Source organism: Carassius auratus, chromosome 11 (genome assembly GCF_003368295.1).
Source record: "Carassius auratus strain Wakin chromosome 11, ASM336829v1, whole genome shotgun sequence".
NCBI lineage: Eukaryota > Metazoa > Chordata > Actinopteri > Cypriniformes > Cyprinidae > Carassius > Carassius auratus.
In genome coordinates, this window is record NC_039253.1 from 1,418,644 (window position 1) to 1,445,099 (window position 26,456).

At 35.6% G+C, this 26,456-nt stretch overlaps 3 protein-coding genes across 6 annotated transcripts in view; 2 read left to right on the forward strand and 1 right to left on the reverse strand.

Annotated features, from left to right (window-relative positions):
* The first annotated feature begins 593 nt into the window (after positions 1 to 593).
* Positions 594 to 2,152, forward strand: LOC113110707 (ADP-ribosylation factor 4-like). The gene is made up of 5 exons (XM_026274850.1): positions 594 to 798; positions 1,002 to 1,082; positions 1,359 to 1,468; positions 1,579 to 1,776; positions 1,889 to 2,152. The coding sequence occupies exons 1-5, from the start codon at positions 732 to 734 to the stop codon at positions 1,973 to 1,975; spliced, it is 543 nt and encodes a 180-aa protein (XP_026130635.1). The 5' UTR covers positions 594 to 731; the 3' UTR covers positions 1,976 to 2,152.
* A 653-nt stretch (positions 2,153 to 2,805) lies between these two features.
* Positions 2,806 to 21,419, reverse strand: LOC113110708 (protein DENND6A-like). Its single transcript, XM_026274851.1, is given in 20 exon segments — positions 2,806 to 5,162; positions 6,653 to 6,830; positions 6,928 to 7,037; positions 7,134 to 7,187; positions 7,636 to 7,725; positions 7,809 to 7,873; positions 8,009 to 8,074; positions 8,152 to 8,246; positions 8,794 to 8,889; positions 10,039 to 10,161; positions 10,884 to 10,921; positions 10,923 to 10,940; positions 11,033 to 11,092; positions 11,161 to 11,240; positions 12,725 to 12,830; positions 15,446 to 15,526; positions 15,657 to 15,769; positions 20,603 to 20,645; positions 20,742 to 20,780; positions 21,216 to 21,419. Coding segments are annotated over 20 exon segments (1,791 nt in total). The 3' UTR covers positions 2,806 to 5,030.
* A 1,856-nt stretch (positions 21,420 to 23,275) lies between these two features.
* The window catches only part of LOC113110709 (sarcolemmal membrane-associated protein-like), a 51,649-nt gene continuing 48,468 nt past the window's right edge, over positions 23,276 to 26,456 (forward strand). For all 4 annotated transcript variants that reach the window (XM_026274853.1, XM_026274852.1, XM_026274855.1 and 1 more), the window contains exon 1: positions 23,276 to 24,634. In XM_026274853.1, coding sequence (XP_026130638.1) covers positions 24,437 to 24,634 — 198 coding nt within the window. In that variant the 5' untranslated portion in view covers positions 23,276 to 24,436. The remainder of the gene's footprint in view (positions 24,635 to 26,456) is intronic.

The window sequence follows — 26,456 nt, forward strand, 5'->3', positions numbered from 1 at the left end:
AAATAGTTGTAGGCCTATTACATTTAACCTATAAATTAAGCCTAATTAATATGCACAGTAATATTTAATTAATAATTAATTAGATAGGATAATTATAAATATATATATTAAACATTTACTCACCCACAAGCAACTTAATTTATTTCTTCTTCATGAGTCGTGAGAATAGGTTGGAGAAGAAGATGCCCATGGTTTGATACAGTAAGATAAAATAAAAATACTAAATTTTGCTTCATTTAGTGAAAATAATAACTAACTACTGTTAAAGGCTCAGCTTGATAATTATGTGTGTTCAGTGTGTGTGTTTATATTGGCTCTTTTACTTTTACGTTAATTATTTAAAATTTTTGCTTTTTAATGTATTTATTTTAGGGTTTGGGAGATTCTGTGGTGGAAATGTCAATCATAAAATACACATGAATACTATTTTTAATATTGTATCGTGTCACCTAAAGCGCTTAACGTGTACAGCCTAAAAATACTAATAACTCTTGCTAATTTGACTTAGACACGTGGTAGAGCAGGTGACGTCATTTCGAACGCGTTGGATTTGCCGCGAGAGAAACGGAGCGCGTCTGCTGTTGAGCTGTCAATCAAACCGAAAGTAAAAGAAGCCTATATAAACCCGCACACAATCACAGCTTCCTCACACAACCAGCCCGAGCCTCAGCCTCCGGACCTTTATTTCCAATAAATACAGACACCTTAACCTGCACTTTAAAAAAAAAAAAATGGGCGTCTTCTTCTCGAACCTTTTCTCGCGTCTCTTCGAGAAGAAAGAGATGAGGTTGCTTATGGGTGAGTGACTACACGTTTTACTTTACTGCAATTATTTGATTTTTATTCAGTGTTTTGAGAAAATAGTTCTAGTGCATAGCTCTAATGCAAATAAGATAAAATAACTCCACTGCAAATTAGACATATACAACTATAAAATATCACCATTATGAATCTTCTACATATTAATTGTGTATAATAAATGGAAATACTTCTTCTCCCAGTTGGTCTGGATGCAGCAGGGAAAACAACAGTGCTCTACAAACTCAAACTCGGTGAAGTGGTCACAACTATTCCAACTCTAGGTAAGAAATTCAGATGTATTAGTAATATTTAAAGCGATAGTTCACCCAAAAAGGACAATTCTGTCATTCACTCACCTTTAAAGTGTTCCAAACCTGTATGCGATTTTTAATTCTACTGAACATAAAAGAAGATATTTTTAAGAATATTGGTAACCAAACTGTTGGCGGTAGCCATTGACTTTTTCATTACTATGGAGGTCAATGGCTACCGTCAGCTGTAGCCAAACTGAAGGCTGCTTGAATAATGTCTGATAATGACTGACTGATTCTCTTTAGGTTTTAATGTTGAGACAGTTGAATATAGAAACATCTCCTTCACCGTGTGGGACGTCGGCGGTCAGGACGTTATCAGACGCCTCTGGAGACATTACTATCAGAACACTAAGGTATGATATGTCACAAACGTATGTGTTTAGTATCTATTATTTGAACATTTCAATTCTAATCAGGGATTTTAATGAACTGTATTGAGTGTAAGTGTGTTTGTGTGATTCAGGGCTTGATCTTTGTGGTGGACAGCAGTGATCATGACCGGATTGAAACAGCAGCAGAGGAACTAAACGCGATGCTGGCGGAGGACGAGATGAGAGACGCGGTTCTGTTAGTTCTTGCTAACAAGCAGGATTTACCCAAAGCCATGCCGGTCCACGAGCTGACAGACAGACTGGGTTTACACGCACTGAGAGGACGACAGGTGAACACACACACTCTGTTTGACACGTGATGTGTGATGTCAGTGTGTTTCAGTGGAATAAACCTGTCTCTCTCTCTCTCTCTCTCTCTCTCTCTCTCTCTCTCTCTCTCAGTGGTTTGTTCAGGCCACATGTGCGGTTCAAGGGTCAGGTTTATATGAAGGACTGGATTGGCTCTCAGATCAACTGTCCAGACGATAAAACACTGCTGCGTTCAAACTACTTGAAGAAAGGACACTAACTCAGAACTGAATGTATATATTATGTCCAACTTATCTTGAAATATTTATGGAATATTCTTCTACATCTTCATTTATAATTCCATCTCAGTACTCTCGGATTAATTTTATAATATATATAAAACAATGTTTGGTCTGTTTTTGGTTCTAGTGTACATGTCTGATTACAAAATGTCTTTGAAATAAATGTTTTATTTATTTAGAAAATTATAATTTATTTCACGTTTTATGTTCATAAACATTGTTATGCATTAAATAATTCAAAATGTAATAAATCCAATTTACAGTAAGTGTCACTGTGGCAAAAATTATCATTATACAGTTTTTCTAATCTGAAATCAAACATTTATGCTAGTGTTACTCACAATTTTGATGTTTTTAAAAAGATGACAACAAAAGTTATATTTCTTTGATTAGAGTTTAAAGTTGAGCCTTTAAAGTTGTCCAAATGAAATCCTTAGCAATCCATTTTACTAATAAGAAATTAAGTTAAATATATTTACGGTAAGAAAATTTACAAAAAAATCTTCATGGGATATGATATTTACTTAATATCCTAATGATATTTTGGCATAAAAGAAAAATCTTTGACCCTTACAATGAATTTGTAATGTATTTCTTTTCCCATTTAAAATATAATAGAAACCACTTATGATTGTTTTACTGTTATAACAATTTTAGTGTACAACCAAACATTGTTTCCAAAAATAAATTTTGAGTGATTTCTACACTAGAATATTAAAATGAAATAGATACTAGAATGAAACCGGAACAGATTAATGCCCAACACAGCTCATTATTGACATTTATTTACACCTGGAAAAAAATATACTTGTCCTTCATGACGGTTACAGAACAATGAAATAAATTCTATTGAAAAGCTACTGTGCGTCATATGGTTACAGGTGAAAAAAACATTAGTGGTTAATGGTGTGATAGAAAAATATTTTTTATGCTGGAACATCTCGGTGTACATGGTTGCTTTTACAAAAATCTTCCTTTTCCATTCATATAATTCTATAATAATCACCATGGCATCAAATAAAACATCCGGTACAGTAACTACCGATTACAAATGAGCAGATCAAAAATACAGATGTTACAAAATATCCGTCAGTATAACAAACAGGCATCGTGTCAAAAGCTATTCGTTATTCTTCTATTAGAATATACCTCTATAAAATTCAAGCATGTTAAAATAGGTTTGTTCTTCAAATATAAAACACCAGTGGTTGTCCAACAACCAGTTTTCACAGGTTTGCACCATGTGCATGAAAGAAACTACATCCAAAACGCGTCCCATGATTCTCTGGTGTGACAAAACAGAGCCAGCATCCTCTATAATAAAGCATTCATATGGATCAGATAGTGTGACGGTCTTTGGTCGCTCACCGCTTTGTCTTTCAAGCTCAAGGCATCAACAGAAAGGTTGCATTTCCATCTAAAATATCCACCATGCATTTACTTCACGGAATATGACCAGTTGTGATGCACAAGCCAAAGAAAAAATGGGTTTTTATGAGCCATGGCTATGCACAATTTGAATAGAAACATCAAGAATATTGTTTTCTTGCTCATGACACGCGACAGATAAAGTGCATCAAGCTCTTTCTCAAGGTCAAACAAAATCATTTAAAATGCATTTCATCCCGTCACGTGACAGTAAAGCATTGCAAAACTACACTCTTGGTCCTAAAAGAGATGCAAAGCCATTCAAATCAAACCAATCAGAAAACGAAAGGCACGAGAAACTGCAAAACAAACCATTTTCACCTCTATAGCTCAAGCGAGTGTGTTTGAAGACTATATGTGTGGAAGCACACAGTACAGTGTTGTTTTCTGAACGACGATGAGTATATGACATGGGAACCGAAGGAAGACCACAATCTCAGTGCATTGACGCTGATGATGATGATGATAAAATAACTAGACTAGTTCTGTCAGGTCAGGTCAGTGAAGGTGGAAAGAAAAGGAAAAGACAACGCCTATTTTCCCTTTTGTGGTTTGGTTAGTCAGTTTATGAACTAAAAGACAAATAAATACACATATAAAACTGCACTGGTCTTTGCTGGGTTTATCTTCATTATGAGAGTTAATTAATGCCAGACACCAGTGATAATGTGCTTATTGAGCTCGTGAAGATGAAATCTATTCAGACTAGTGTCTCTTCATCATCAGTTCTAGGTTAGTAGTGTGGGTCTCTGTAAAACAGACCTGTTATTGCAATATTACATCAGTGAACATCATTCAAAACATCACCAAAACATTTCCAGGGAATGCTTCACCCCAAAATATAATTGAAAAAATATATTGTATAAATAAAAGCCCATTTTCTTCTTCTCTGTATCATTGCATTATAACTTGATTTAAAGAAAGAAAAATACTGAAGTATTTACCAATTATTTTTTTATAATACTTATTATTATTTTCCATGACAGTTCTCATTACGGCTTCATAACTTGATTTAAAAAAGGCATAATTACTGAAATAATATTTCACAAATTTATACTTCAATATGTCATTCTCACACACGTACGTATGTATGTACACACACACACACACACACACAAACACAGGATAAAATCCTGATTATAACCAAAACAATGCCACTGTGTTAATATATATAACAGGCTTCAAAGAGGCTTCATTTTCTTTAGGCAAAATAAAAGGTCCTAATTTTGGGGTGAAACATGACCTGGGCATGTTCTTGACTTATGAAGCAGATCTGAAGTTCTTCCTCCAGACGTTCACTGATCTCCATTCAGACCCGGCTCTCTCGTCCCTGACAGCATCTTCATGTTTAAAAGCAAAGGGAAGGGTTAATCTCACACGGTGAGACGTACAGCATAAAGACTCAGAATGTGTCCTCGACATGCGTCTGTCATTCTGCCATCATTCACACCTCTCACGTTCGGGCACAGTCACTTCCTGTGCGGTTTGGCAATGCCAGCATTGTCTGTTCAAGGGTAGCAGATTTAGCAAACGCTCTGCTCTGGTCTGTCAGAGCGCGCTGGGGGTCAGGGGCTCGGAGGTTTGTGTAAGATGCCCTGCAGGTCCTCTGGAAGAGACAGGATGATGCTCTCGATATGGGCCTGCAGTTTGGGTAGAGTTCCTGGCTTGACAGGAAGCTGATCTTTCTCGGCCTGAGTCTGAGACACAAGATGGAAAAGCAACATATACCGTGTAAAAAAACACCACTTAATAAAACTAAGATTATTGGGAGTAAGGTTTATAAGAAAATGCAATTTCAGTTGTTTTTACTGAAAAAATTCACATTTAATTCAATTACTTGCCATTCTTTGTAATTGAAATTTACAAGTAATTTCTGAGTGAAACTGTTGCCTACACTGTAAATAAATATATATTTTTCAAAGATTACTGAAGCACGTTTTATGAAATAAAATACAATTTCAGTATTTCTACCTCAAAATTTTCAGGTTTAGTTAAAGGTTTACTTGCCTTTTCTTAGTAATTAATTGTTGAATTTATTATAAATCTGAGTGAAATTGATTCCAACACTGTAAAAAAAATTATTTTTCAAACCTGTAAAAGATTTTTGGTGTACATTTCACAAGAAAATACTATTTTGAATCTTTCTACTTCAAAATGTTCATGTTAGATTCAGTGTGTTACTTGCCATTTCTTTGTAATTAATTGTGAAATTCACAAGCAATTTGAGTGAAAATGTTTCCTACGTTTTACACTTACTATAGTTCTGGAAAAAGATTAATAAAGCATGTTTTACCAAAAATAAAACTTAAAAAATGATGTTTAGTTCAGTTATTTGTGGTTTCTTTGTGAAATGTACATGCAATTTCTAAATGAAATAGTAAAATACTAATGTAAAAAATAAAACCAAAAATGTCAGAGATTATTTTTTCAAGAAGAAAATATGATTTTCAGTCGACTACAAAATTTCACATTTAATTCAACGCTATTCGCGGTTTCTTTTTAATTTCTGAGTGAAAATCATCTGTACACCATTGTTTTTCAGTGCATGTGATAAAAGATATTTTTCCAACCGAAGCTGTGAATTAAATTGGAATATCGAATAAAATATTGCAAACAAAGCCCAGTTTCCCTTCCATGTTTTCAAGGCAACCACATCTTCACTTCCTGTGAAACTGGGGTAAAATATCAGTTATTAAATAACAAGTTGAAACAACCAGCCATGCATGCAAGACTTTTTTCCTACATATTACATTTCATGAGACGTGAAAAGAAATGATGTCACGAAATGTTGCATTGGGATTCGTAAATGTTAATTGTGTGAGACGATTCTGCGAAGTAATTAAACCAAACCAGATTTGTCTCAGGCATTTCAAAACAGTGTTTTAGATAGTGTGCAATGAGATTGGGTATCAGGACTAAACGTCAGCATGTATATGAGCTTGGTTCTTCATCAGATCTGAAGCCATTTAACATTACTGTGATGTTTTTATCAGCTGTTTAGACTCTCATTCTGACGGCACCCATTCACTGCAGAGCATCCATTGATGAGACACTGATGCAATGCTACATTTCTCCAAATCTGATGAAGAAACAAACGCATCTACATCTCAGATGACCTGAGAGTGAGCACATATTCAGCATATTTTTCATTTTTGGGTGCACCATTCCTCTAAAGCACAGTCCTCACCAGTTTCTCCTTGAGTTTGAGCACCAGGTCGACCGTCTCCACCTCGGTGTGTTTCTGTATCCGCAGCTGCAGGTCTTCCTCACACAGCGCCTCCAGATGAAGAGCTTCCAGCTTCTGCATCATCTCCTTCCTGCGGTTCCTGAACCAGCCGTCGAAGTTCGGAGACCTCAGGAATTGCCTGTTTGGAAACATTAAAGTCTCTTCATGCTCACAAAAATACAGTGGAAAGACCAATATTGTGTAATATATAGAAGAGTTCTTGAATAAATCTGCACCTGTAGAGGCCGATCCAGTCTCCTTTGAGTCGTGAGGTGAGCTGAGGTCCGGCCTTCTCCAGCGTCTTCATAAACTCCTCCTGGCTGAACGGCCGCAGCTGCGGGGGATTCTGGGAAACGAGACGAGACTTGGTGAGCATTCATTAAAGTAGCAAAATCTATTCATTTCAAAAGGAAAATATCTGGAAAGAAGAAATCTGTCTTACTTTCCAGGGAGAGATGCTCTTCTGTAAAGGCATCAGACTGGCCACATAACGCTCCTGCAATAATTATTACATTATTATTATATTAAATCTTCAGTTTACTGTTCATTACAGCATGCATTTATCAGGTATTCAAGATATATTCAGAATAATAGTGATATTTTACCATTTATATATTATTGCATTATTTTTTTTGACTTTCAGTTTACATTTTAATAAATTTGTCATGTGCTTCTTTATCATTTTTATGCGGTTTTAAATATTTCTATATAGTTTAATTTCTATTTCAAGTTTATTTTTTATTAATTTTAGTATTAATTTCATATAGTTGCGAAGGCAGCATTACTAAATTTTGTTAACGTATAAAAAAAAAAAGTATGCAATATTTATGTTTTATTTTATTTCAGCTTTATTTAAATCAACAATAGCGATTTGAACAGTTTTAGTTCATGTACATGTAAACAGCGTCGTGTGATTGATTTTGCATGCAAAGAAACGTTCCTACCAGTGGTATGATGAAACTCTGCGTGAGCTCCAGGAAATATCGACGCAGAATTGCATTCTGGGCCGCTGAGGGGCGCTTCTGCTGGACTCCCTGACGTTAACCGCACAAATACTGAATTAATAGATGCGCTTGAATGTTTTAGCAGTGATGTAGTAGACTAGAGAGACACTCACCTTCTGCAGCTGCTTGATAATGTCCTCGTCTTTGTTCAGGAAGGGTTTATATGCAGTGTAGACACCTGAGAGCAGACGCAGAGACCTTCACATATTCCTCACAGAAACATTTGTTTATCTGCTTTTACTAGATCTGATTGACTGTATGAACACAAAACAGAATAACTGAGAAACTTGAAGGAGTTCATTTGAAGCCTCACCAGGTTTTGAGTCCAAAGTCTTCAGATTTTTTAGCTTCTTCACTTTCATTTGTTTGGCCATCTCACCTTTCAAAAGATAAAGAACAAAGTCACACATCACAGTCTAATTCCACATGCAGTTAGATGATAGTTGAAGTCAGAACCTGCTTGCTTCATGTCTCCGATCCGGATGATGTGAGGCCAGTGCTGGAGAGTTTTGGCAAAAAATGGGTTTGTAACTCCCAGGATGACCGAAGGCCTGCAGAAAAACACAACGTATGGTTACTTCCTGTCTGAACTCCAGAAATATCCTCCTCCATTGATCTGAACGTAGAACAGCATCTCATCTGTCATACCATCACTAATCATGACACTGATTGAATTACACGCTGTGTTTGTATTTTATATATATATATATATATTAGTGCTGTCAAATGATTAAACACATCCAAATTCTTTTTTACAATATATGCATGTGCACAGTGTATATTTAATATGCATATATAAATACACACATATACAGTATATATTTTGAGAATTTTAAATGCATGTAAATTTATATATTTATATTCTTCCTACATATAAATATATTTTATATACAAACAACATATTACTTAAATTAATTGTAATTGCAATTAATTGTAATTAATCGTTTGACAGCACTATATATATATATATATATATATATATATATATATATATATATATATATATATATATATATATATATATCTATCGATATAGAAAAACCTCAGTCATCCAATTTCTTTTTCACACATGAGATCTTTCACACATGGTTTACTTACGGAGCTTGTGTTCGAGTGGTGTATTCCTTAAACTCACTGTCGTGAATGGTGAAGTACGGCCGGAAATCACTGCTGTAGCGCAGAGGAGAGATACAGCTGCACAGAGACAGAGACAGAGAGGGTTCTAGAAGTCAGCATCTGCTCTTTTATTGGTCAAGAATATTTGTGTGGTCTCTGGAGTCTCTATATCACACACATCACGTGACTTCAGACTTATCTAGCTGGCCTTCTTCAAGGTCGACTTCAGCATGTGACTCTGGAAACATTCAGCTTCCAGAAACTCCAGAAAACACTGCTCTGCTGTTCATTACTGCACTACACCCTGTGCTTGGACGCTCACTGAATCTGGACTTTTTAGCACAAATTCTGAGGGATAAATATCTAGAATTCTTTGGAATAGATTTTAAATAATAGAATTGCATTAAAATGCAATATACTTCTATTATCAGATGACAGCATTATCCAATCTCTCAAATGTAAAACACACAAAGGAAGACCTGATGAAGGACGGTTGTTTGACTTCTGTGCACGTCTAGAGTTCACTCGTCACCAATATGCATTTCTAAAAACATTTCATGTGCAATCACAGAGAAACATGATGTTGATCATATAAAAAGAAACGTTTCCTCCTGAATTATTTTTAATGCAGAGTAGCAAACATTCAGTGTCATATCAAATGCTAGACAGCTGCAGGCATACAGAGATGTGACTGGTTATTTTAGTATCAATGATATACTATTTTGTTTAGTTTCTTATTTTATTTTATTAATATTTAGATAATTTTATATGCATATATGTTGTTTAATTTTGGTATAATATAATTTATAATATAACTTAGTTTCAGTTTTGTCATTTTTTCTTTTTATTCTTTCATTTTATTATAATTTATAATATAATTTTATTATATTTTTAAACTATTTTAAAATTTTAGTGCATCAATTTAAACTAAATTAAAAACTTTTCTTCTTATTTTTAAAATTTCAGTAAAATTTTATTTCAACAAAATATTTTTTATGATGTTACTTCTATAGAATGATCTTACTTATTCCATTAATTATCAATAGTGATTATTTATTCAAAATGTAAGTGCTGTTTTACAAACGCTAGCTAGAAGAGGCCACACATTACAGAGATTTGAACAGTTTGAGTTCTAAAAAGAGGCAAAATCACTATAACACCACCTCTCATGGCTTACATGGCTTAATATTTTATTATTATTATTATTATTGTTATTATTTGGCGTACCTGACCAGTGCCAACACAGTGTCTGAAGATTCTGCCGGTGAAGGAGCCATAACCACCAACGCTTCACCGAGCAACACCAGCTCCCATAACATCTGAATATGAAAAAACACTGGATGGAAACACCTGCAACATAACAAACAATGAAAACATTATGGAAAATGGAAATGAAAAGGGTTTTTTTTTCTCAGCACCAAAATATGTGAAATTTGGAGACAATTTGGAGGAAATTTGGAGTCGTAGTAAACAATTTATGACCAATACACTAAAGTTCAAAAGTTTGATATTGAAATGCATGCTTTTATATGCATTAAATCGATCAAACAAATAAATAATAAATAAGAGCAAATAAATGTTGCTCTTTTGAATTTTCTAATCATCAAATAATCCTAATAAACAAAAGGTATCATGATATCCACAAAATATGAAGCAGCACAATTGCTTATATAACTATAGATTATAATTTCTTGATTATAATCAGAAATGTAAATCAGTAAATCAGCATATTATTCTGATTTCTGAAGATCATGTGACACTTGAAGACTGGAGTAATGATGCTGAAAAATTCAGCTGCGGATCACAGAAATAAATTATATTTTAAAACTTATTCTCATAGAAAAGACTCCTATTAAATCCGAAAACTTCTTCCACAATATTGCTGTTTTTTGATTAAATAAATGCAGCAGCCTTCGTGAGCAGAAGAGACTTCTAGTGTGTGTGAAAAACGTGCACTTCTCTCAGCCACCAACAGGAGGCTCTAGAGGACAAGCAATGAACAAACACAGCCCAAATATGACTTCTAGTACAATATGTACCAGTCACACAAGCACACAATAAACATGATTTACCTGAAGAGATCCACTTCATGGACGGTGGGCAGAATAATGGGACACCAGACTGTCGCTCTGTGAATAAAAGATTAGATTCATCACATGAGAGCAAACTGATGTGACCCCAGTGAACATAACACAACACATCAGAAGCAGGAGATTCATACCGGCGCGGACTGGACGAGCTGAGACGTTCCAGGCTTGTCGTAACACGTGGGGATGCGCAGCTGAGGAGAGCAGAAAGATATTCACACACTGAGCTGATATCTTACAGAGAAAGAAAAGAGCAGTTTACCTTCATGACCACACCCATGATGGGGAGCGTGAGGATCTTCCCCGGACACGGCGTGGGCCAGCGGTCAATGTCATTACATGCTTTACACAAAAAAAAAAAAAACATTCAAGTGTCTGCTAAATGACAAGGTGACATCAATCAATCCAATATCATCGATGCACAGATTTCGGCAAAAAATAAAAAAAACAAGATTAGGCAACATTATATACAGAACGTACACAATTTATATTGGAGGAATGTTGCAATGCAGTAACTAAGATATTCTGAGCTCTGTTACACGTTACAAGTTATTATGCAGTAGCTGTGTAGTATTCTGAGTTGTTGTTACATGTTGCTACGCAGTTGGCAAGGTGTTACGCAGCTGCTAGGGAAGAGTGAATAAGGGTTGCATGTTGCTACGCAGCTGCTAAGGTGTTTCGCAGTTTCTAAGGAGCTGTGAGACATTGTTGCATGTTGCTATGCAGTTGCTAAAGTGTTCTGAGTTGTTTATATGTTGCTATGCAGTTGCTGAGCGGTTCCGATTTGTTGTTGCTATGGTTATTAAGGTGTTCTGATTTGTTGTTACAAGTTGTTGTGGTTACTAAGGTGTTCTGAGCTGCTGCATGTTGCTTTGCAGTTGCTAAGGAGTTCTGAGTTGTTTGTTGCTATGTGGTTGCTAAGGTGTTCCACATTGTTGTTTGTTGCTATGCAGTTACTAAGATATTCAGAGGTTGTTGTTGCATGTTGCTATGTTGCTATAACTTGGTAGTTCTGAGTTGTTTGTTGCCATGCGGTTGCTAAGGGGTTCCGATTTGTTGTTACAAGTTGTTTTGGTTACTAAGGTGTTCTGAGTTGTTGCACGTTGCTATGCAGTTGCTAAGGAGTTCTGAGTTGTTTGTTGCTATGTGGTTGCTAAGGTGTTCTGAGTTGTTTGTTGCTATGTGGTTGCTAAGGTGTTCTGAGTTTGTTGCTATGTGGTTGCTAAGGTGTTCCACATTGTTGTATGTTGCTATGCAGTTACTAAGATATTCAGAGGTTGTTGTTGCATGTTGCTATGCAATAACTTAGCAGTTCTGAGTTGTTTGTTGCTATGTGGTTGCTAAGGTGTTCCACATTGTTGTATGTTGCTATGCAGTTACTAAGATATTCAGAGGTTGTTGTTGCATGTTGCTATGCAATAACTTAGCAGTTCTGAGTTGTTTGTTGCCATGTGGTTGCTAAGGGGTTCCGATTTGTTGTTACAAGTTGTTGTGGTTACTAAGGTGTTCTGAGTTGTTGTTAGTTTCTATGCAGTTGCTAAGGTGTTCCACATTGTTGTTTGTTTATATGCTGTATGCAGTTGCCAAGGTGATTTTCTGTGTGTTGCTATGCAGTTGCTAGGTGCATGACATTCTGGTGCCAAGATATGGCGGGGAAGACAGTGTTGTTTGTGGTTGCCAGAGCTTATTAGAAAAGTAAACTGAATGTTCCTAACCTTAAACATGAGCCACTGTAGTAATGAAGGCTGCTTTAGCAAAAACACTTCAAATTGTTACCACCATAACTGTTGGTTTTACAGTCTGCAGTCCATGATTTCAGGACTCACCGGCCTCTAAACACGGCTCCTGTTTCTCAAAGTATTCTGGGGCAATCAGCTTCAGCAAAGAGTGGAAAAAGGTCACGTAGGGCAGCTTGCTGATGAGGACCAGAGACTGGAGGAGAGAAACACACACACATGCATACACGATGAGAGAAATGTCACAAAGCTCAAAAATCTTCCCGAGATCCAGGCCAAAACAACAGATCTCTTAAAGGAATAATTCGGCTATGATGTTCCATAGCACAAAAAATTGCTACTATGCAGAACCTCCACTATTGTATATATTCGAATATGGTGCATTAAGTACCTTTATGACACATTAATGGTGAATTTTGTAATTTCAGGAGCTTGGCAGCCCCTAAACTGTTGCCCTATGTATTTTTACTGAGTATCACATTTAATACATGGCTTATATAGTATGATATAGAGCAAATCAGTACAGCAAAAAAATATGCAATTCAGTGCAGATGCTGATGTTTATATGGCCAAAGAGTGATGAAATTCTAACGCTTGTAATGTAAATCAGTGGGACTACTTTCATAAAATTATATAAATATCAGATGTCATTCTATATCTAACACTAGTGCTGGGTGGTTTGACCAAAAATGTATGTACCGGTTTTCCGGTGTATGACGGTTTTTATTTTTAATGCATAATCAGGGGTACAATGCATTTTCTGCTGGTTGATATTCTAAGACGTGCGGCTAAGGTGCTGGAGCAAATTGCTCGTGTTTCCGCCTTTGGCAACAATTTTAGCACGACAGCACTTGCATAAAATGGATATTATATATGCATAATCTGCCTGCAGTGCATATAAGGTCCGCAGCACGGACTCATTGTGCTTTCACACAGGACGTGTTTGCAGTCCGCTACTGATCCGCGTTTTTACTTCTAGGTTTGTATAATAAGCTGCTCAAGCAAGCGGCAAAACATTTAAACACAATATTTGGCCTACTTTTCTTGTTAAAATATTTAAAATTAAAACACCACAGACAGAAACAGTCTTGTGCATTTTGCATTTAAATCTTTATCACAAGCAATCCCCACGGGTTGAGTTGTAAAATACACCGGTATGGCGGTATATTCAAAATTAACATTGTATAACGAAAATATACACCGGTTTTTCGGTATGAACCGGTTTCCCGCTCAGCTCTATCTAACACTGTATGCTTTAGCTGGTGATATTTAAATGTTTAGTTTTATGATTAAAATGAAATGCAATACAATGAATAAAAATTGTGTGTAACAGGTTTTTCAAAAAGTTTTGATCATGGTGATTATTCGAATTTTGCGCATCAAATATTCGTATAGGCTTCATAGGGTTAATGACCACGTTTACATTTTTCATGTTTGCTCAAATGCATATGAATCCAGTAGGGAGTGGTAAGGATTTAGAGTAAGCAACATGCTTCTGTTAGTAAAGAAAACAAGCTGGGTTGTGTCCGTTCATGTCACTAACCACAACCTTTTATTGAAGCGCTGTGCATCCCCTCAAGAATTGCATAAGACCTGCAGAGGAACAAAAGCCCCAGAAAGCTCCGGTGTCATAGGTGTCGAAATAATCACGGTCTTCAAAAATAACGAGAATTAAAGGCTTCCGAAAAGTTCCAGATCTCCGCCTCTATTTTTAGGGTGTGAACAAGGTTTGCGGGTGATAGATCAGACTCACACTTCTGTTGCGGTGATGCAGTGTTGGGACTTGTTCAGTGCTGCGCTTCATCTTAGCTGGGGGCATTTTCAGTTTTAATGTGGGAACCAAAACAAAGCCAAAAAACGTTAAAAGCTCCTTGCTGTCTAAAAACACCACTCGACTTTGCTCAAATCTCTACAACACACCACTCGACCATTTAGAGAAGATGACAGGAACATAACGGGGAAATACACACACATTTAAAAACAAGAGTGAATCCTCTAAATTATCATTTTGTGTGTTTATGGAACAAAACTTGTGCCAGTCATGATTTTTGACCAAATTAATATAAAAATGCTAAGTTATGTTCAGTTATTTTAACCACACCACCATTGACTGTTTTGTTTATGTTTGGGAAAGCTGCTTTGAAGGGCATGCTTTTGAACTGTTGCCATGTTCATTTATTATAAGCGCCTTTGGGTTTATTGACTGAGCTCGGCTTATAAAACAATCCGGTTCATCGAGTTAATAAAGTAAGCAGGAGCAGGTCACAATAATTAGTTCTTATTTTCAATATTTAGCTTATGTGCTTGTTTGTATTTTCTGGCAAGATCTGGCAACGCTGAATCAAGCTGTACCTCGTTCCCGCCTACAAAGCAGAGACACGAACCTGATATGTATTTAAATACTGTATGCCATAAAGGGATAGTTCACCGAAAAATGAAAATTTGCTGTTCATTTATTCACCCTCAGGCCATTTAAGATTCTTCAGCAGAATAGTATAAAAACCTTTGTCATTTAAGATTCATGAAATGCAAGTAATTGGCTACAGCCGCTTGAGAAAAAAAAAAAAAGCTTATACAGGTAAGACAAAATTAACCCCACAATATATTAAGGTCTTATGAAGTGAAACGATCAGTCTGTGCAAGAAAAAGTTTGTTCATGTAATCAGGCAACCACGGTTTCAGAAAAAAAAATTCTATATGATGGAAGTCAATGGGGAACAACATCTGTATGCTCACCCACACTCTTCAAAATATATTATTTTGTGTTCAGCAGAAAAAAGGAAAAATTAACTTAAATCGTCATAGTCGTACCTTCTGAAAGTAGCCTCTCTTGAGCGACTTGTCTCGCACCTGTCTGAAGTACACATACCCGTAGTAATAGCCCTGATCTCTCTGAGGAAAGAAGAGAACAAGCACATTTCATATTAGTAATAGCAGAAGTATTTCAGATAAGGACAGGCTCTGGTTCATTATCAGGATCAGTTATGATTTATAGGTTGATGTCGACGTCCTCAGCACTGACCTTGAGACAGACCGGTGCATCCCGGTCGAAGTGGTCGAGGAAACATCCGAGTGACGACTTCCTGTCTGCGGCCTGCCGGAAACGGAAGCAGAACTGTGTGTCCCCGAGACAACCTGTGAGCAGAGACACGACGGTCAGGTTTATCTGCAAAACTACGCAGCTTGAATCAAGGCCATTTTCTGATGTGCTTGTTTTTTCTAAAACAAACGTGACTTCAGCCACAATATTTAGGCTGCCAAATCAGTCCAAATCTCTGGGAAATAAAGGCCATGGTACCAAACTTAAAAACAGAAAATAAAGTTTACATCGCAATAATATCAGCAAAACCACACTTGAAATCACTTTTTTGAAGGCATTTTAAATTTTGTTGTGAGCGAATTAATTATGGCGACAATGACATAAATTTTCTTTTCGATTACCACAAATATTTCCAATATACCAAAAAATGTTTTACATTTAAAATGTGTATGTCAACTTAACATTTGTATTTACATTTTAGTTTTTTTCCACAACACAAAAATAACACTAAAAACCTACTCGAAACCAACACATTTAAAAACAACAAACAATTATAGAAAATAACAGAAAAGGTCCAGTTTGAAGTCACGTGGTCTTAAAACATTTATAAATCACTTCATGAACTCTCATTCAATCACTATGAATAACAAAGAGTTCAATTTATTTAAAAAAAATCAAAATTAATCAAAACAAATATAAAATAAATAATAGCATATAAAATACATGATTAATAACATAATATAATATAACTCAGTGAATCGCACAGTGAATAAAAGCTTCAGGTGTAAAAGAAATACAAAATAGTAACATGTATTATATTATTAATAATACAATTAAATATAATAATTTAAACTGAAAAAAATAAATAAAAAAAATAAAATAAAATGCATTATATAATTAATAATTAAACAAAATATTAACTCAGTAAATCACTATAAATAACATGAAGCTTCAGACCTCAAATAATAAATAAATACAATTATGATATAATACAATTATATTATAATTATTAAAAATGTAGTGTAATGTATATATGACATCCACAAAAAATTGAACACAGATGGAAAATCCATAAATTAAGTAACTATTTTGAGATTAGTCTTCAGGACGAGCGACTGATCCAGTTCAGACCCGCACAGCCGTGTTTGTGTGTTTGTCTCTATTTGAGTGCTGTGTGTGGGCCACAGGAACGAGGAAGGTGGTTTGTGTGAGTGTGAAACCGGATTACTGGCTCTATCTATGGGCTGTGAATGATGGATTAGCTCATGCTCTCAGTTAACCCTTTCCTCAACACCACAGGAGTCTATAAAAAGCAGCGTTTACACAACAGGCTATTCCTTCTGAATGAACATCGTTCAGATACATGCTCGTTACATCCTGCATCTAGAAAACCATTTCAATAATCAAACGCAATCATTTAATAATTACGTGAAATAAAATATGCATTAAATAAAATACGGAAAACATTTAATTTCAACTAGTTGCAACATCATTTCTAATTTAAATTCAGTTTAACTTTATGTACTAAAATAACTAAAACGAGAAATTAATAAAAACTATATACATATATATATTACACTAAAACAAGCTAAAATTAAAATGAAAACTGAAGACATAAAATTAAAAATGAATGAAAGCCAAAGACAGAAATAAAAATTCAAAATATTAATAAAATTATATTAGTGTCAATGCAGCTAAAATAACAATATGACAATTATTTTATTACAGGGAGACATTTTTATACTTTAAAATATCAGTTCTTCTTCAAAAAAAAAATAAAAATGCACATTTTCTTTAAATTACAAAATAGTCACGCTTGTTTGAATACTGCTATTGACAATTTTATAAATGATTCATAACTGAAGTATTAATATTCCCACCACAAGCTCCAGTTGAATGCACTTGCAGCTTTCTACACTGCAAAAATCAGTTTCATGAAGTTATTGATTTTTGCAGTACACTTTACGAGAAAACACCATTTCAAAATGTCAAGTTTAATGTGTTACATGCTGAATTTTTTTTGTAATTATCTGTGAACTTCACCAGCAATATTTGAGAGAGAATTGTTTCAATACAGTATTTTTTCAGAGTGCACTTCTTACATGAACTCCCAGCCTTCATTCTGAGTGAGACGTTCACAGATTTAATGAAAACAACTGAAACAAATGCGCAGTTGGCGAATTGCATGTAATGTGTCACAACAGACGCACTTCTTCACATCACATGGGGCGGCAGGAACTCTGTTGCCACAGCAACCCGCATGCTTTTCCCGCCCTGAGTGGGTCGCCTCACCCACAGCATGCGAGAGAAGACACTAACACACACCACAAATATCCATACGCACAGCCTGACCCGCAGACGCCAGCATCCAGACCTCCACGAGGAAAACAGCTCCGGAAACTGATGTCAGAGATAAGAGGCTACTCAAAACAGCACATGTTGATAGCTCGGACCAATCACCGCAACAAGGAATCATGGGATACCGGATGTCGTCCAGTTTGGTTTGGTTAGCAGGTTACATCTGGATTTTACTACAACATTTACAACAGGATATCCTGTGAGCCCAGAATGTCTCATCTAAGTGTATTAAGCCCAAAAATGTAAATTAAATAAATAAAAATCAATGCAATACTGTGACTTTACCGAGGTTAATGGATGCCATTAAGTGTGTTACACTTAAAATATTATATAATAATAATGCAATTTATAATAATAATAATAATAATATAATACAATTTAGAGTAGCTGTTTACCATTATATTTTTAAAATGTAATTTATTTCTGTAATGCAGAGCTGAATTTTCAGCATCATTACTTCAAGCATCAGTGTCACATGATAACTTTTATTATTTATTATTTTTATATTTATTATTTTTATCCATGTTGAAAAAATTCTCATATATATATATATATATATATATATATATATATATATATATATTTTTTTTTTTTTATGGAAACCATGATACATTTATTTAATATTGAAATATTTAATGTCATTTTAAATCAATTTAATTTATTGTTTCATATAAATAAATAAATAAACAGTAAAATAGGTTCCTTCAACATTCAGTGTAAGATATATATGTAAAAATTAAACAACAAACTTATTCTGACCGGTACTTATTTTATATAAAGAAATTGTTTATTTTAATATATTATATTTAAATGATTAAAAACTTCCTGCTGACAAATGGGAAAAAACTTGAAAGACAGCGGCAACGATTTGTAAAGAGCTAAAAATACAATTAATTAGCATTTTTAGACTTCACTGTGATCCTTAAATAGAGTCTTTAAATGTAACTTAATGATTCTTGTTCTAAACATGATAGACATGTATATGAACTATTGTTATATGAACACTGAATGCTGTTTTCTCTGTAAATAATTGTTAAAAAGTATGACAGACATTATTTTTGAACAGAAAATAACATTTTTAAATAGGATACATTCCAGTTTATACATACATATATGTATATTTATGTATATGATAAGATTGCTTTACTAGTTTGTATAATATGATGCAACAAACACCTGTAGGACAGTGTATTGTATTGTAGAAGAGCTGAAGTGAGATGAATGATGAGATCGGATGTCTGCTCATACATCAGGTTCTCCAGTTTCAGAAAGATGAACAGGATCAATATCACACCAGGAGATTCACTAGAATAAGAGCGTCTGCGTATTTACAGCGTCATTAACAGGACTGTCCTGTAATCTTCAAATCCTGCTCCTCCTTGTTTGTACCGCGTCGCTATTAATAACCCGAGTTTATTACAAACTAAAGTAACACGCCGAGCTGAATCTGTGAGGATCACAGATGCCATTTAATCACAGCTGATACTGTGGAAAACAACCCCGACTGCTCGGTTCACAGTTTTGATGAATGCTGAAGACTTGTTCCAGATAAGCAAAGCTGTTAACGTCAAATGCAAAACATTCAAACTAATCTTCTTTATGAAAAAGAAAAATAACAATGATGCTTCCCCTTGTTTCACATCAAAATCCAGCCACATATTTGTTTACAATTGTTTTGGCTTGTAAATAGTGCTTGATCTGTGCAGATTTCTCTCCTGATTCAGACCAGACAACTTTAAAAATGTTAAAATGCCTTAATGATATATTTATTTCTTGCGAAAACACAGCTTTTTGCTTCACAAGATATTAACTGATGAACTGGAATGGTTGTGGATTATTGTGGTGTTTTTATCAGCTGTTTGGACTCTCATTCTGACGGCACCCATTCACTGCAGAGCATCCATTGATGAGACACTGAAGCAATGCTACATTTCTCAAAATATGTTCCCAAGAAGAAACAAACTCACATGATACATTTACATCAGAACACACACTGTTACAAAGCAACTACAAGTGTACCGTCACAGATATTGACCTTCTCAGTCAGTAATGGCGCATTAATATCTCTAATGCAGAAGAGTCAGAGATGCTATGCATTTATTTCTGAATGTGCATGTGCTGCTGGAGGGAGATTTCAAACTCTCATTCCACACACATTAACGGGTAATAGCACTTATTCAGATGAATTACAATGCTCTTAATCAAACCTTAACTGCAGGAAAATACACTACGACTGCGCTGCTTAATCACAACACAGACATTTTGAGCACTAATAATACTCATGTTCAATATAAAAAGTGATCACATTTTACGTCAGGCTTCATAAACACATTAAACATAATCAATCTGAAAAATGCTTCTGACATGGTCACCGAAAAAAACGTACTCTCCGTTAGATTTCAGCTGATCTAAGACTAGACTTTTAAGAGTCAAAAATGGTAAAAGTTTAGGCTATGTAGGTTTAAATCTGCAGCCGATAAACATCTGTGGCTGTGCATTCAACTGTTTATTATTTACAACAGATACTGGAAGAACCTTAAAAACATCTGTAATGAGGAAATGCAGTTTACCTGAATTGGAGTCGGGGAATGACAGATAGCATATACTTGTTTTCTGAAATGAGAATAACAAAGAAACCACTAAATACTTTAAAACTGACCAGCTCAATCTATGGTTGGAACTAGCAGGATAATGTAAAACAACAGTTACCTCTTTTTCAGTGAGTTTGGAGTGGTGTGGGTAAATCACCTGAAGCGAAAAACAAAAACAAAAGATGCACTTTTTTTTTTTTTGCATTCCACAATCGAAGCCATAGATGAGAATATTTTTATTCACAAATATTTCATAGCTACTGAAAGCTTTCAGACATAAAAAATAAAAATAAAAATAAGCAAAATCATTAAAAAAATGCAATAAAATAACTAGGACATATGAGTTCCCATCTAGCCGGATTTGTGTGTGTATAAATATACATATATATACATACATATTTATATATACGTACATATAATAATATATATTATTTTTGATGACTCAACTACTTTTGTTAGCCACTGATGCTAACAGGTTTCCATTGACTTCCACACAGTTAGCCACCTAGCTAGCAGTCCAACTCACAGATGAAAACTAAACAGACACTTCGATCTATATTTGTACTAATATGACAATCTGCTGTAACGTTACCTCCACAGCTTGACCGAGCTCCAGATCGAAGCCGACCACACAGATGCAGTGTAGCCAGGAGGAGAAGCGGTCCCACGGCAGCAGTAGCGGCTCCTCTACCGCCGGAGGCCCATCGACGGGCATCTCCTCCGCCGGAGACACTCTCAGAGTATCTTCCGGCTCCTCGAGCTGTTCTTCCAGTACTTCAGAGCCCTGAAAGGCCATGGCGATACCCTCCGTTCGGTCCAGGGGTGATCGGACTCGGTTTATTGGTGAAAGCTGGAGGAACTTGAGCTGTACAAACGCGTCCAGGGAGAAAGGGGCGGGGCTTGCGTCAACAGCGTGCTTGCGTCATAAGCGAAGTCAAGATTTTTACAGGAGCGCGCACGCAAAAACGGTGTCTCATTACTAGGTTGATGAGTTCGTTTTTTATCTTTTACTGTCTATGGTTTTTATAAAGTCTATGTCTATGGTTCGGATGGTAGAAATGTATATATTTGATGCTTTTTTTTTCAGAATGACATTTTGTAATGTAAAGAACAATAGGCTGCTACACTATGCAATTATATATTTTATTATAAAACAATTATATAAATGTATTATTTATTATATAAACATAAATTATGACTATAGTATAGAATGAGAAAAACTTATAATGCTTTCCAAATTCCATCTTTGCATGATTACGTTTAAAGTCATTTATTTAATCTGATATTAAAATTTTTAGGTCAAATGTGGTTTTGTTTCATCTCAGGACTATTGTAGTTGTACATTTCTGTGGCACACTTGTTAAAAATAATAACATGGTAGGATCTGTTGTCTATTTTCAATCAAATGAACAGAGCGGAATGGTGTTCATAGTGGCCTAGCACTGAATGTTTAGCTGCCACTGAACCGCACCATTGTTTGCATATATATGTTCCAACAGTGATCACTTAATTACTTCTTATGCGTCATATTAAGAACCAAGACAAAGCAATTGGATTAGCTTGAGCAAGACATTAGAGTCAAATCAACACACTCCATTTGGTATGACAGATGTTCAGTGTAATTTAGTCCACAGACTCCAAGTCCAAACAGAGGGGCAGGGGGTGGAGTTAGCTTTGAAACCCTCTCCTCATTTCTTTAATTTCATTTAATTTCATTTCATTGAAACAAAAATACTTTCCAGGGATTATTTTTAACTCCATAAATATCTTGTATGTTTACCGGGAGCCTAGAAGTACCTTCCAAAGGCTTTGATTTTGCCAATATGCATTTGTTTTGTGTTTTCTCAGTTTGCTAAGTGAGCTGTTTGGTCAATGAATATTAAGTAAACTCTTCATGTTTGTAATCTTTAGGTGCTCAATGGACTTTTTAAATACATTGGACCAGATAGTGAAGGAACTCCTTCAGATCAGTGCTGATTTTAAAAGGCAATCCAGCAAGCACCTCATGAATATGGTTTAGAAATTACCATATATTCATAAAGGCTGGGATCATAATATGTAGATACAAATGTGAGAATAATAAAAAAGTTTAAACAAACAAACATGGAAACAAAGAAATCAATGAAAAGTAAAGACACAACAAAGCAGATTAAACATAATAAAATGTAAAAATAAATTTTGTAACACTTTATTTGAAATTGTTCTTGTTACACATTGCATGCATTAAGTATTTTAAATAACAATAAATTATGCATAATTATGTGCATGTAACCCTAAACCAAACCCTAATCCTAGCCCAAATCTACATGTAGTTAATTAATATTATTCAGTACTTATGTATAATTACACTGTAACAAGGACACCTTCAAATAAAGTGTAACCTATTTTTTTTATAAATACATTTAAATAAAGTGAAAAAAGTACTACAAAAATTAATACAGGACTGAATTTAAATACAAATTAATTGTGTTCGTTTTACCAAGTCATTTATTCGATTATTTAAGGTGAAGTGAAAACGTAAAAGTTTAATTTCATATGTATTTATTTGAATATTTATTTTTTGTCTTACTTATTAAGAAAATTACAAAAAAAATTGTCCACACATTGGTCACCCCCTCATTCGCGCGTCACGACGGAGTCCCCGCCCCTTTCTCAGTGGTGCGCGAGCCCCGCGGCGGTTTGTGGCCGGTGTGTGTGTTCGTGTGTATGTGTGTATCTCTTCAGGAGGGCGACTTACTTCCAATTATCCTCTCGCACACAACGATTTTTCCTCCCGTTTTCAGTGTCCGCGGGAGCGGAGACCTCCACGGATTAGACCAGGACCGTGTGACGGACTTTATTCGTTTGCGAGTTTCTTTTCTGGGGAAATGAATCGCGTCCCTCAGCGAGCTAAGCTAGGTATCGAGCTCCCGAGCTAATACTGGATTTGCGCGAATTCTCTGCGCACGAAAGTTGCACAGACGAAAGAATAACTTCTTCCTCCTGGATAAATTCACCCGGAATTATTTCTAAAGTATCTTTCAGTCCGAGAGGCTTGATAAATAGGAGATAAAGGCCACCGTTAGTTACCTCAGCGAAGCTAACGCGCTAATATGAAGTTAGCCAGCTCTCGCTCTGGTACGCTAGAAAGCGCCCTCCGCGGGGGCGGTTTATAAAGCTTACATGAATTGTGACAGTTTAAAGCTTGTAAATGTCGGGTTGATTAGGTCTTTGCTCTTTTGTTTTCATAGTAAAAGGCTGATCAGTCTTGGGGAGTGGTGGGTTGATGATCTGTCCTGCATACTTGCATACCAAACCCACTCACGTTAATAATCCTAGTTATGGTTTAACATTTGCATTAGTGCGTTTTGTATATAGAAGTCATTGACAGAAACGCATGCCTAACGTCTTATTTTTTTGGGGGGGAAGTATAGATTAGTTAGTCCAACAGATTAACTACTAGTATATTAGATTTATTGGCTTGTGTTTTGGTCAGGCCTATGGTTGTGAAGGGGGATGAAGATGAATTGTGTTGGGAACGAGGTGTAGCTGCTCAAGTTGTGGACTGTCAAATAAAAATTTTTTGTATGGAATTGGGCAGCTGGGTTGGCATCATGGGGGTCTCGCAAGGGGGCATGAAGAAGTCATCTACATAGTGTCTAACTACAATCATTTTGACGTTATGTAGTCAGCAGGAGAGCCTTGTCTAGAGTTTTTCATTAAAAAGATAATTAATTAAAAAGATTGGAGAATTGGAGCAAGAAAGTGGCCAGTCTGGATCAAGAAGCCCTGTCTTTCGTCTCTGGTTGGAGTAGCACTCCCAAGCCATCCTCAATGCCTTCAGCGCTGGCCGTGTTCACCTGTCGCCCGAATTCACACCCGTTTCAGGAACGTCATGTCTACCTGGATGAGCCGGTCAAGATCGGGCGCTCCGTTGCCCGGTGTCGCCCTGCCCAGAACAATGCCACCTTCGACTGCAAGGTGTTGTCCAGGAACCACGCTCTGGTGTGGTTCGACCACAAGACGGGGAAGGTAAGTCGGGTGTTGTAGCTCTTGGCAGGCAGAACAGGTCAGTTTGACTCTTAAGTCAGCTGCTTGTTTGACATGCAGATGAAAAATGCTCCTCGAGCTGTCTTGATTTATTAGGATTTTCTGTCTACAATAGGCTTACATTCAGTGGTCCCCACCCAGAAGTATTTAGACACTAAAAGCCCCAGTTGGTAACACTTACAATAAAGTTCCATTAATATTCACTATCATTGAGGAGTACATTTGTAACGCTCTTTATTCATCTTTGTTAACATTTATAAAAATACAGCTGTTCATTGTTAGTCCATAACAGATAAAACTGTCTATTTTTGTAATATGTTAGGTAATGTTGAAATTAACTGAAAGAAGCGAAAGTATTACCGCTCTTTTTTAATTGTTGTTAGTTCAAAATTAATGGGCAAACCTTATTGTAACGTGTTACTTCACAATAAATGCTTGAATGCCATTGCATTAGCAAAATTATATTATGCAAAGCCAATTTTTAGTTTTTGGAACTAATTTCACTTTTCGCAGCCTTTTTTGCTCATTGGCTTGAAATCATCTTTCTTTTTAAATTAGTATTTTTTTATGTAAAATGACAAACAGATAAACAATGGACTCCATAGTCATTAAGAAAGGTAAGATCATAGTCCTTAAGAAAATTGTATTTGTTGCATTGTATTTGAAAAATGCATGTTGTCAGTTTTATACATGAGTCCCTTGGTTGAGACATACTGACATAAAACATGCTTGTACTATATTTCATGTAAATAAATGACGCTTGGTTTAAAACTTTAATGCAATGAGATTCATGCACCAGACCTAAGTGTGGCTTGTGTGTCCAGATATTTTGGGCCGCTGTGTGTGTGTGTGTGTGTGTGTGTGTGTGTGTGTGTGTGTGTGTATGTATATATATATATATATATATATATGCTATATGCTAAAATGAGCTTATAGTATTACATTATAATGTATTTGTTAACAAAATTAATTTATATACCCCACATTTCAATGCAAAAATAAATGAAAAATTAATGTTAAAATAAAGCAAACTAATATATATATATTAATAGCTTGTCCACCCCTCCCCTGTGATTATGGTATGGCGTGCCAAATCAAAGGTCAAAGGACTTGGGCATCTCTGATCTACAGAGTAATGTTTATGTGACATTGGACAGATAAAATGTGCTTGTTTGCCATTTCACCAATCTCTCGTGAAAGGCGACAGAGCATATTGACAGCAACAGATGAATTGTTCTCACATAACACTGCTGTGGTAAATAGAAGTAAAACATTGCTGTGGCATTTCTTTGCTCCATGTGTTGATGCTGAAAATGACTGCTCTTAATTCTGGTCTGGCTTGTGAAATTGGATGTCGAGGTTTTAGATGTCAGGTGTGGCTCTCATTTCACAGCATCGTGTGTGAATGAAAGTGTAAAATAATCCTGTTGAAAGCAGCAGAACATATTCCACTCACACCTATATTATCCACGAACATGCTTTTAGTTTGAGTTTTGGTTTAATGCTGGGGATTTCTACTTTCAGATGACACATTTTGACAGTGCAAGTGCACAGAATGTATTATGTCATAACTTGTTTTCTCCCTCAGGCAAGCTTATGGTTTTCAGTGGTTTTCTTTGGGATGTTTTGAGAGTGGTTTTGTGTGGCTCTGTCTAACATAAGGATTTCTCTATTTGTTGTTAGTACAGTTTGCATGCGTAAAGAGGTGGCGTGTAGGTGTGTTTTGCCTGTAAAGAGGAAGTATTTGATGCAGTGAAGTTTTGCCATCATCACTCTGGGTGATAATTTCTCAGCTGTTGTGAAA

Bases quoted from the DNA above. Each gene is read 5' to 3' on its own strand.
- LOC113110707 (XM_026274850.1), top strand. From the start codon at position 732: ATGGGCGTCTTCTTCTCGAACCTTTTCTCGCGTCTCTTCGAGAAGAAA. The intron at 799-1,001 runs GTGAGTGACTAC...TTCTTCTCCCAG, and splicing joins AGAGATGAGGTTGCTTATGG to TTGGTCTGGATGCAGCAGGG. The intron at 1,777-1,888 runs GTGAACACACAC...TCTCTCTCTCAG, and splicing joins ACGCACTGAGAGGACGACAG to TGGTTTGTTCAGGCCACATG.